Genomic DNA, 12,062 nt, shown 5'->3' with positions numbered 1-12,062 from the left:
ACTTTGGGAATTCTACTCCCCTTCAGCCCTGTGTGAGTCTTTCTGTATTTCACCTGTATGCCTTTATGTAAAGTAGAAAAAGCATAGAGGATAGTTTGTCTCAAGGCCCACTCTAGTAATAATACCAAAGATCACAATCAAGAGAATAAACGTACCAAGCTGCCAGGATGAGTAGTAGTAGTACTTGACCTTTTAGGTTAAAGATGTCATCTTCCAAAAAGAAACTCATTGACATTTCTATTTAGGGTAATTCTGACAAGCAATTTTATAATAATATGCTTCTAAATGGGAAAGCTTTAAACAATTCACTTAAAGACTAGCAGATCCGATCAATGGAAAACATAAGGGGCGGGGTGGGGGGAGAGGTCCGGTAAAACCAAAAAAAAGAGGAGGGATGCAAACTGTCCTGGACTAACATTTCAAAAGTAAGTTCACTTAGAAACATCATTTTCCAAAATTACACGATCTAGTTCGCTTTCACTTCCTACTCATCTCATGATCTTGGCTCAACAGAAATTATGCTTTAGAGGCAAATTAATAAGCTAAATTTCTTGTCTATGATTCTGTTTTGACTTACCTGTTCAGCTTATTTCTCAAGGACTTTCTAGCTTTTAATTCTTCTAGGTAGAGTTGCCTGTATGTTTCCAACTCTGTTTTAGTAGAATCTTCTTGAGAAGTCTTCATTGTAGAGACCTGAGATTCCAGATCTTTAATTCTAAGTTCCATTTGACTTCTCATTGAAGCATGAGCATTTTCTCTTAACTGGTCTAAGTTTTCTTGAGCTGCTGCTTGTGCCTAAAGCAAATTAACAGGATAGTTTTAAAATAGCTATAATCTGAATAATTATACCTGTTTCCTTTAGTTCTGAGTCAATGATTCAGAGAGCAATTTTAAATGAAAAAAAGCTCAAGTGTAAAATATTTATCATCAATGTCAACTGAATTATGATTTATAAAATTAAAGTTCAATCATTCTTGTATTAGTATTCATGCAATCTGATAATTCAAATAATAGAATCAATGACAAAATTTTAAAAGTCAACAATAAACTTAAGCATAATCCAAGTACAGTACAATTTTTAAATCATAATTTTTTCTTTCCTCTTAATAGTGAGAATAGTTGTTTAAGTCATAATTTTTTCTTATCCTCTAAATTTAGTGAGAATAATGATGAAAACTGAAATCTTTAAAGGGAGGAACAAATGCCTCTAGAAATCTACAAATTACCATAAAACAAGTAGAGGAAACCTATATACTACATCTATCCAAAATATAATTTGCAGTGCAATGAGTTAAAGCACATTACAGATCAATAAATTAACCTGTAAAAACAGATTGACTTCCTTTAATTTTTCTACTATCTCCAGTCGTGCTCTTTCTTCAATCTCCCGTTTATACTGTTCCACTTGACTGCGTTCTACCATATTCATTTCCATAAAACTTTTCAATTTTACGACTTCTTGTTGTAACTTCTTGCTATTGCTCTCTAGTTTTTCACATTTTTTTCCTAAAGCTTTCATTGACAATAACTCCTGTTGAAGAACTTGATTTTTTGCATCCAGGTGAAGACATTTTGAAGATGTAGTTTCCAGTTTTGTTGTAAGGTCATCAGCCTGCATGAATAAAATAATATAGTTTGGAAGTGGAGTGAAATGGGTCTAACTCGAAACTACTATCAAAAATTTTTTTTCAAATTTTAAGTAATCTCTACACCCAGTGTGAGGCTTGAACTCACAACCTCAAGATCAAGAGTAACTGAGCCAGCCAGGCACTCAAATTTTTAAATAAATTCATTTGCAATAAAATGTTCCCTGTCTTAGAATGTGGAACCTTAACAACTCAGAAAATCGAGAGCAAAGTTAAAGCCATCAGGTGTTACTGAAATAGATCTTTGCTATCATTGTGTTTACTATACAACATTTGCACTTGATTCTATACTTTTTCTATGATTCTTTCATATCTTTCATAAAATAAGTCCCCTCTTAGTAGAAAGTCTCTTAGCCCTTCCCCCCATCTTAACACTCCATAATTTTTAAAGAAGTTTTAGCAATATCATATTGACTTATGTATGCCCGAGTCAAAAAATACCAAGACTCTGAAAATAAGACTCTAATTCATGAATCTATAAGTAATGATTCTAATGCCACAGCCTTTTTCTGAACTGCAAATGTTTTATGCTAATTTGAACTGCATTCCCAGGAGAAATGATTCTCCAGGTTAAGAAATTATATCTCCCAGTATAAAAATTTAATTGGATGATCCACATATATTTTGAGGCAAAAAAAATTTTAATTCAATACTGTTATCTTGTAATCCTTTGTTACTTTCTACAAAATAGAGATCATACTAAATAACAACAACAACAAAACTGGCTGGAGTTTCAGTGATGCTGAGTTGGGAAGGACTTCCTTCCATTATATATGATTGGTAAGACAAAGTGAGTGGATGTAGTGGTTTTATAAATTCGTTGATACTTCTCTTGTGAAAATTCCTCCCCTTAAATATATGCTGGCTTCAGTAACTGGTTTCTAGTGAACAGAATATGCAGAACTGCTGTGATTTTTAAGGCCAGGTTAGAAAATGTGATATAGCTTCCATCTGACTTTCTTTCTCTAGGGAAGCTCACCCTTAGAACCCAGCCACCACGTTGTGAGGAATCCCAGGCTACCTACTGAGTCTTCATGTAGATAATCCAGCTGAGACTAGCCAACGTCCTAGGCAAAGGCCAGCCTCAACAGCCAAACACATGCATGAACAAGCCTGTAGATGATTCTAGTCTCCAGCTTCCAGTTATCCCAGCTGATGCCAAATGAAGAAGAAATGAGTTGCCCTACTCTGCTTTGCCTAAACTAAAGATTGGTGAACAAGATAAATGCTGTTTTGAACTACTAGGCTTTGAGGTGGCTTATTATGAAGCAGTAAATTACTACCACAGATACTGATACTAAAAATGGTGTGCTGCTATTTAAAAAAACCTAAAACTAAACTTCCTTTGAACCAGGAGGTAGGTGGAACCTGAAAAGATGTAGAAAAGCGTAAGAATGAGACCCAAAAAGGGCCTCCACGAGACTCTTAGTGGAAACCTGATGGCCTGTGAAGAGGCTGACAGCAAGGGTTTCTAATCAAGTGAAGAAAATGACACTGGAGGAAAGGGAAGTCATGCTACAAAATATCTGAAAGTAAAATGGATAGGAAAGAAAAACTAAAGAAAGGCTATGCAATTGCAAGGAACCAGGATGGGGCGCCTGGGTGGCTCAGTCGGTTGGGTGGCCGACTTCAGGCTCAGGTCATGATCTCACGGTCAGTGAGTTCAAGCCCCGCGTTGGGCTCTGTGCTGACGGCTCGGAGCCTGGAGCCTGTTTCAGATTCTGTGTCTCCCTCTCTCTGACCCTCCCCCGTTCATGCTCTGTCTCTCCCTGTCTCAAAAATAAATAAACGTTAAAAAAAAAATTAAAAAAAAAAAAAAGAAAGGAACCAGGACTTACTGGGTTCAACAGGACTTATCTGTTTCTCATTTACAGCCTCTCTACATGTTGAACTGTCAAATACTGCCAAAATGAAGAAATGGCTTTTGGGTTAAGAGAAAATCCAGGGTGCTACCAGGAAAACAGAAAGATTTTAAGGTGTGCCTCAAATTTCTTTAAGGATCTTAAGAGTATAAGATTTTTTTTTTTTAAATAGGTTCCACACCCGACATGGGGCTTAAACTCAGGTCCCAGAGATCAAGTGTCACATGCTCTACCAACCGAGCCAGCCAGAAGCCCCAAGAGTAGACGAATTTTAAAGGCATTGTCATATAAGAGCTTCACAGGAAACCTGAAGGGAAAAGCTTATCTCAAAAGGACTTGCGAGGTTGGCTTTGTTAAAACACGGCATGAAATCCAGTAATATTTACAGAAAACCAAAAAAGGTAAGAGAATTACAGTAGCAAACATACTATTTGCTAGCTTGGACTAAAAGAAACCAAATCGTGCAAAATGAAAAGAGGCCTTTGGGTCTTAGAAGTCCCACAGGGAGGAAGCAGGATGAAAAAACAGCTGCAAATACAAGTCATTCCTTATGAAAAGGAAGGAACCAAGAGCTCAAAGAGTAAAGAAAGGGAAGACACATGGAGAAAGTATTCCCGTGGTTAGGACTAAGTCCTAACTTAAGAACTGACAGCATGCATCAGGCTATATTTCAAAACTCTTATGGACTAGGATGCTTCCCATCTTTTTCTGAACGGGAGAGTCTTCAGCAGTTGACTAGAATGTTGCATTTGTGAGTGGTAAATAACTGCCTCTTTAGTTCTCAAGTCCTCATATTGAGAGCACTTGCACTCAAGGGGCTATACTTTAGATACCATAACCCAGGCACCTTATCCCCACTGCACCTGATTAAGATGGTAACATCTTTTTTTCTTTTTTTAAATTTTTTTTTAACGTTTATTTATTTTTGAGACAGAGAGAGACAGAGTATGAACAGGGGAGGGGCAGAGAGAGAGGGAGACACAGAATCTGAAATGGGCTCCAGGCTCTGAGCTGTCAGCACAGAGCCCAACGCGGGGCTCAAACTCACGGACCGTGAGATCATGACCTGAGCCGAAGTCGGACGCTTAACCAACTGAGCCACCCAGGTGCCCCAAGATGGTAACATCTTGAACTCAAGCCCTGAACCTGATGCCATGATAACTGAGACTTGCAGGAGGTACTGGGGGGGTGGGGGGTAGTGAGTGTATTTTTCAGGTGGGAGGAATACAAACATTTGTGGCCAGTGGGTAAATTATACTGCTTTTTAAATGTGTCCATAGGTTTTAAATATTAATTCCATAAAAAAAACAAAAAAAAGACCATGGAACAACCTTAGTGATTTGCTCCTAATGAACAGAATATGTGAATATGATGCTGTGTGTATTCCAAACCTAGGTGACAAAAGGCGATACAGCTTCTGCCTTGCTCTGTATCTCAGGTTGCTTACTTGGAATCTAGCTCCCCATCTAGTGAGGAAGTCTAGGCCACAAAGAGGGTCTAGGTGTGTCAGTTTAAGTGTTTCTGCTGCCTCCTGAACTGAAGTCCCAGGCAACAGCCAGCATCAACAACCAGACGTTAGTGAACAAATCTTCAAATGGATCCAGCCCCAAACCTTTCAGTTGCCCCACCTGAAGGTGAGCGGGGCAGAGACTAGCTGTCCTGGCCACACTTTTCCTAACAGATTTGTGAACAAAAGAAATCTAAACTTTGGGGAGTTTGTTAAGAAAAAACAAAAATGATACATTGAAAAGTGGATGAAAAAAAAGAGATAAGACACATAGGAGAAATTGGTCTCCATTAAAGTAGGATGTAATAAATGTTGAGATTAATTTATTAACAACCAACAGTGCTAATGAGAAGAAGCAGATAACTAGAAGCAAGATCTAAGAAGTTTTTCCCCAGTTAGGATATTAGCTGTTCATTTTTCATATATGGCCTTTATTATGTTGAGGTATAGTTCCTCCAAGCCTACTTTGTTGAGGTTTGTATCACGAATGGATGTTATAGTTTGTCAAATTGTTTTTCTGCATCTATTGCAATATGATTTTATGCTTTTTTAAAAATATGAGGTATCACATTCATTGATTTGCAAATATTGAACCACCCCTGCAAACCAGGGATAAATCCCATTTGTTACAGTGAATGATTTTTTTTTAATGTTTATTTTTGAGAAAGAGCGCAAGTGGGGGAGGGACAGAGAGAGAGGGAAACACAGAATCTGAAATAGGTTCCAGGGTCCGAGCTGTCAACAGAGCCTGACACTGGGCTTGAACCGACGAACCATGAGATCGTAACCTGAGCTGAAGTTGGATGCTTAACTGACTAAGCCACCCGGCTGCCCCTGGTGAATGATTTTTTAATGTATTGTTGGATTCAGTTTGCTTATTTTGTTGAAGATTTTTGCATGTTCATCAGACATGCTGGCCTGTAATTCTCTTGGTGGTGTCTTTATCTGGTTTTGGTATCAGAGTAATGCTGGCATCATAGAATGAATTTGGAAGTTTCCCTTCCTTTTATGTTTTTCTGGAACAATTTGAAAAGCACAGGTATTGGGGCGCCTGGGTGGCTCAGTCGGTTAAGCGTCTGACTTCAGCTCAGGTCACGATCTCACTGTCTGTGGGTTCGAGTCCCGCGTCGGACTCTGTGCTGACTGCTCAGAGCCTGGAGCCTGTTTCCGATTCTGTGTCTCCCTCTCTCTCTGCCCCTCCCCCGTTCATGCTCTGTCTCTCTCTGTCTCAAAAATAAATAAATGTTAAAAAAAAATTAAAAAAAAAAAAAAGGACAGGTATTAATCTTTTTTTTTTTTTTTTTTTTTTTTTTTTGTATTAGCTCTTCTTTACATGTTAGAATTTACATCTGAAGCCATCTGGTCCTAGACTTGTGTTTGTTGAGAGCTTTTTGATTCCTGATTCAGTTTCTTTGCTGGTTATTGATTTTTTTCAAATTTTCTATTTCTTCTTGTTTCACTTTGGTAAGTTATATGTTTATAAGGAATTAATTCATTTCTTCTAAGTTGTCCAATTTGTTTGCATACAGTTTTTCACAATATTCTCTCATAAATGTTTGTATTTCTGTGGTGTTGGTTCTTATTTCTACTCTCACATTTGTGGTTTTATTTTAGTCTTTTCTATTTTCTTGTTAATAACTCTGGCTAAAGCCTTACCAGTTTTACTAAATCTTACAAAGAACCAGCTCCAGGTTTCACTGATCTGTTCCAGTTTTATCTGTTTTTTGTTTGACTATCATTTATTTCTGCTTTAATCTTTTTTTTTTTATTTTAATTGAGTGGGGGAGGGGCAGAGAGTGTGAGAGAGAGAGAGAGAGAGAGAGAGAGAGAGAGAGAGAAAGAGAGAGAGAGAGAGAGAATCCCAGCCAGGTTCCATGCTGCCAGCACAGAGCCTAATGAGGGGCTCGATCTCACAACTGTGAGATCATGACCTGAGCCAAAAATCGAGAGTCAGACACTTAACCGGTTAAGCCACCCAAGGGCCCTCTGCTCTGATCATTATTACTTCCTTTCTTCTGCTGGCTTCAGGCTTCATTTGTTGTTCTTTTTCTAGCTCCTTTAGGTGTAAGGTTAGGTTGTTTGGGTCTTGCTTCTTGAAGTAGGCTTATATTGCTATGTACTTCCCTCTTAGAACCACTTTTGCAGCATCTCAAAGGTTTTAGACCATTGTTTTTTCATTTCCATTTGCATACACATATTTTTTAAAATTTCTTCTTGTATTTCCTGGTTAACCCATTCAGTGTAGTCGCATGTTATTTAACCTGCATGTATTTTTTATAATAATTAAGGCCTGTTTTGTGTTTGTGATCCATTCTTGGGAATATTCCATGTACACTTGAAAACAATGTGTATTCTGTTTTAGGATGGAACGTTCTGAAAAAAATCTCTTAAGTCCGAACTAGTCCACTCTGTCATTCAAAGCCACTGTTTCTTTGGTGATTTTCTGTTAAGATGTATTTTTTTGTGATTTTTTGTTAAGATCTATTGGTGTAAATGGGGTGTTAAAGTACCGTATTACTGTATTATTATCAATTAGTTCCTTTATGTTTGTTATTGTTTTATGTACTTGAGTGCTCTCATGGTGGGTGCATAAATATTTACAATTGTTAGATCTTCCTATTGGATTGTACCCTTTATTATGATATAGTAGCATTCTTTGGCTCTTGCTACAGTCTTTGTTTTTTGTTAAGTTTACTTATTTTGAGAGAGACAGGGTTGGGGAGGGACATAGAAAGGGGGAGAGAAAATTTCAAGCAGGCTCCATGCTGTCAGCCTGGAGCCCAACATGGGGCTCAAACCCACCAGCCATAAGACCATGACCTGAGCCAAGACCTAGTCGGTCGCTCAAATGACTGAGGCACCAGGTGCCCCACAGTCTTTGTTTTAAGGACTCTTCTGTCTGACAAAATTATCGCTACTTTTTCTTTTAACATGATAAATTTTTCTCCATCCCCTCACTTTCATTTCTTTTTTTAAATAGAATTTATTGTCAAATTTGCTAACATACAGCGTGTACAGTGTGCTCTTGGTTTTAGGGGTAGATTCCTGTGGTTCATCACTTATAGACAACACCCAGGGCTCATCCCAACAAGTGCCTTCCTCAATGCCCACCACCCACTTTCCCTTCTCACCCACCGCCCCCCCCCCCAACAACCCTCTATTTGTTCTCTGCATTCAAGAGTCTCCTGTGGTTTGCCCCTCTCCTTCTCTGTAACTATTTTTCCCTTTCCCTTCCCCCATGGTCTTCTGTTAAGTTTCTCAAGTTCCACATATGAGCGAAAACATATGATATCTGTTTTTCTGTGACTTATTTCACGAAGCATAATACCTTCCAGTTCCATCCACATTGCAACAGATAGCATGATTTCACTCTTTCTCCTTGCCAGATAGTATTCCAGTGTATATATAAACCACATCTCTTTATCCATTCATCAGTTGATGGGCATTTAGGCTCTTTCCACAATTTGGCTATTGTTGAAAGCACTGCTATAGACATTGGAGTACATGTGCCCCTAATGAATCAGCACTCCTGTATCCTTTGCATAAATTCCCAGTAGTGCTATTGAGGGGTCGTAGGGTAGTTCTATTTTCAACTGTTTTGAAGAACCTATGCACTGTTTTCCAGAGCAGCTACACCAGTTTGCATTACCACTAGCCCAGAGTTAATCTTTTCCTTCCTAGATGGTGAAAACTATGGATTAGTCCATGCATTATGAGATAATAAAATATAATGAAGTAAATGGTAGACTGAGTCAAGAGATTCTATGACCAAGATTTGATGGAAATGAAAGTGGGTGGCACTGACTGATAGACTAAAAGTTTGAACAGGAGGGGAACCTGGGTGGCTCAGTCAGTTGAGCCTCAAACTCTCAGGTCATGATCCCAGGGTCATGGGATCAAGACCCCTGTCAGCCTCCACACTAAGTGCGAAGCCTGCTAAAAATTCTCTCCAACCCCCCAGGCCCCCTCTTCCTGCTTGTGCATGCTCTAAAAAAAAATTTTTTTTTAATAAAATATAAATAAATAAATAAATAAAAGTCTGAACAGACTAAAGAAAGAGCATTTTATATTTTTGAGCCTGACTTCACATCGAGTCATGGGGTCAGCAAGGCATAGGCTGGCGAAAGGGTCCTTCCAGAAGCAAAAATCTCTATAGGAGCAAAGTTAAGTTCTACTACATTGACTTTTTATTATTACATAAGTGATTGGTAATTGTCAAGATAACTAGGAAAGAGTTTTCATAAAATTTGATATGGTACTGGCATAAAGATAGACATATAGATCAATGTATTAACATTGAGAATCTAAAAATAAACTCTCACATTATAGTGAACTGATTTTCAACAAGGGTGTCAGACAATTAAATGGAACAAGAATAGTCTTTGTAACAAATGGTACTGGGACAAATGGATATCCACATGCAAAGTAATAAAATTAGACCTCTACCCCATAGCATATATACAAAATTACCTTAAAATCTAAGAGCTAAAATGATAAAACTCTTAGAAAAAAGCATACGTGTATATGTTTGTGACTGGATTTGGCAATGATTTCTTAGACATGACACCAAAAGACAAAAGCAGATTAAATTTACTTCATCAAAATTAAAAACTTCTATGCTTCAAATATCACCATCAAGAAAGTGAAAGGCCAAGCGACTAAATATGAGAAAATATCTGAAAATCCCATATCTGCTAAGGGATTTGTATGTAGGATATTTAAATAACTCTTCCAATAATGAAAAGACAATCCAATATAAAAATGGGGAAAAGAATGGATTAGTTCCTTAAAGAAGATATAGAAATGGATAAAAATCACATTAAAAGGGAGATGTTCAGGGTGCCTGGGTGGCTCAGTCAGTTGGGAGTCCGACTTTGATGCAGGTCACGATCTCATGGTTTGTGAGTTCGAGCCCCGCATCGGGCTCTGTGCTGACAGCTGGGAGCCTGGAGCCTGCTTCAGATTCTGTGTCTCCCTCTCTCTCTGCCCCTCCCCTGCTCACACTGTCTCTCTCAAAAATAAAAGAGAGATGTTCAACATCATTAGTTATAAGAAAAATGCAAACCAAAAACCACAAGATGCCATTTCATACCCACTAGAATTGCTATAATAAAAACAACAGATAATGACAAACATTGGCAAGAGTCAGGAAAAATGGGAACTCTCAAAAACTGCTGATGAAAATGTAATGTTGCTGCCACTTTGGAAAACAGTCTGGCAGTTCCTCAAAAGGTTAAACTTGAAAAACATTTTTTCTAAACTTATTTTAGAGAGAGTGCACAAGTGGGGTAGAGGGACAGAAGGAGAGGGAGGGAGAGAATCCCACGCAGGCTCCATGCTCAGAGCAGAGCCCAATGTAGGGCTCGATTCCACAACCCTGAGATCATGACCTGAGCTGAAATCAAGAGCCGGCCAACCAGCTGAGCCACCCAAGTGCCTGCCCCTCCTCAAAAGGTTGAAAAAACAAAAACAAACAAACAAACAAAAAGGTTTAACAGAGTTACCATATGAACCAGCAATTGTATTTATAGGTATATACCCAAGAGAAATGAAAACATGTTCACATAAAAAGTTGTACATTACACAAAAATAACCTCAAAATGGATGAAAGACCTCAATGTGAGACAGGAAGCCATCAAATTCCTCAAGGAGAAAGCAGGCAAAACCCTCTTTGATCTTGCCAGCAGCAACTTCTTATCTAAACGTCTCTGGAGGCAAGGGAAACAAAAGCAAAAATGAACTACTGGGACCTCATCAAAATGAAAAGCTTCTGCACAGTGAAGGAAACAATCAGCAAAACTAAAAGGCAACTGACAGAATGGGAGAAGGTATTTGCAAATGACATATCAGATAGAGTGGGAGAGAGCCAAAGCATAAGAGACTCTTATAAACTGAGGGCTGATGGGGGGTGGGAGGGAGAGGAGGGTGGGTGATGGGTATTGAAGGGGGCATCTTTTGGGATGAGCACTGGGTGTTTATGGAAACCAATTGGACAATAAATTTCATATATTAAAAAAAAAAAATGGTTAGTATCCAAAATCTACAAAGAACTTACCAAACTCAACACCCAAAAAAACAAGTAATCCAGTGAAGTAATGGGCAAAAGACATGAGCAGACACTGCTCCAAAGAAGACATCCACATGGCCAACTGACACAGGCAAAAATGCTCCACATCACTCATCATCAGGGAAATCAAAACCACACTGAGATACCACCTTACACCTGTCAGAATGGCTAACATTAAGAACTCAGGCAACAACATATGTTGGCGAGGATGCAGAGAAGAGGATCTCTTTTGCATTGTTGGTGGCAATGCAAGCTCGTGCAGTCACTCTGGAAAATGGTATGGAGTTTCCTCAAAAAACTAAAAACAGAACTACACTATGACCCAACAATTGCACTACTAGGCATTTATCCGAGGGATACAGGTGTGCTGTTTCAAAGGGACACATGCACCCCCATGTTTATAGCAGCACTATCAGCAATAGCCAAAGTATGGAAAGAGCCCAAATGTCCATCAATGGATGAATGGATAAAGAAGATGTGGTGTATATATTCAATGGAGTATTACTTGGCAATCAAAAAGAATGAAATCTTGCCATTTGCAACTACGTGGATGGAACTGGAGGGTATTAATGCTAAGTGAAATAAGTAAGTCAGAGAAAGACAAATTCATATGATTTCACTCGTATGAGGACTTCAAGAGACAAAACAGATGAACATAAGGGAAGGGAAACAAAAATAATATAAAAACAGGGACGGGACAGAGGAGACTCATAAATATGGAGAACAAACAGGGTTGCTGGAAGGGTTGTGGGAGGGGGGATGGTCTTAATGAGTAAGGGGCATTAAGGAATCTACTCCTGAAATCATTGCTTCAGTATATGCTAACTAATTTGGATGTAAATTTTAAAAAATGAAATATAAAGTTAATAAAAAAGAACACACCCTGCCCAAAAAAAAAACTTAACCCAGGTAGTCTCTGGCTTGGGGATTCAGGAGATAAGCGCCTTCTAGAAGAGTCATAGCTATGAGTTGGCTGAAAG

At 38.5% G+C, this 12,062-nt stretch overlaps 1 protein-coding gene across 1 annotated transcript in view; it reads right to left on the bottom strand.

Annotated features, from left to right (window-relative positions):
* ANKRD26 (ankyrin repeat domain containing 26) overlaps positions 1 to 12,062 on the bottom strand; it is a 69,141-nt gene that overhangs the window by 6,742 nt on the left and 50,337 nt on the right. The window contains exons 21-22 of the mRNA XM_049626640.1: positions 1,322 to 1,657; positions 578 to 795 (exon numbers count right to left, since the gene is read on the bottom strand). Of these exons, the coding sequence (XP_049482597.1) occupies positions 578 to 795; positions 1,322 to 1,657 (554 nt within the window). The remainder of the gene's footprint in view (positions 1 to 577; positions 796 to 1,321; positions 1,658 to 12,062) is intronic.

This window comes from Panthera uncia, chromosome B4 (genome assembly GCF_023721935.1).
Source record: "Panthera uncia isolate 11264 chromosome B4, Puncia_PCG_1.0, whole genome shotgun sequence".
NCBI classification, from domain to species: Eukaryota; Metazoa; Chordata; class Mammalia; order Carnivora; family Felidae; genus Panthera; species Panthera uncia.
This window is presented reverse-complemented; position numbering and strand designations above follow the sequence as displayed.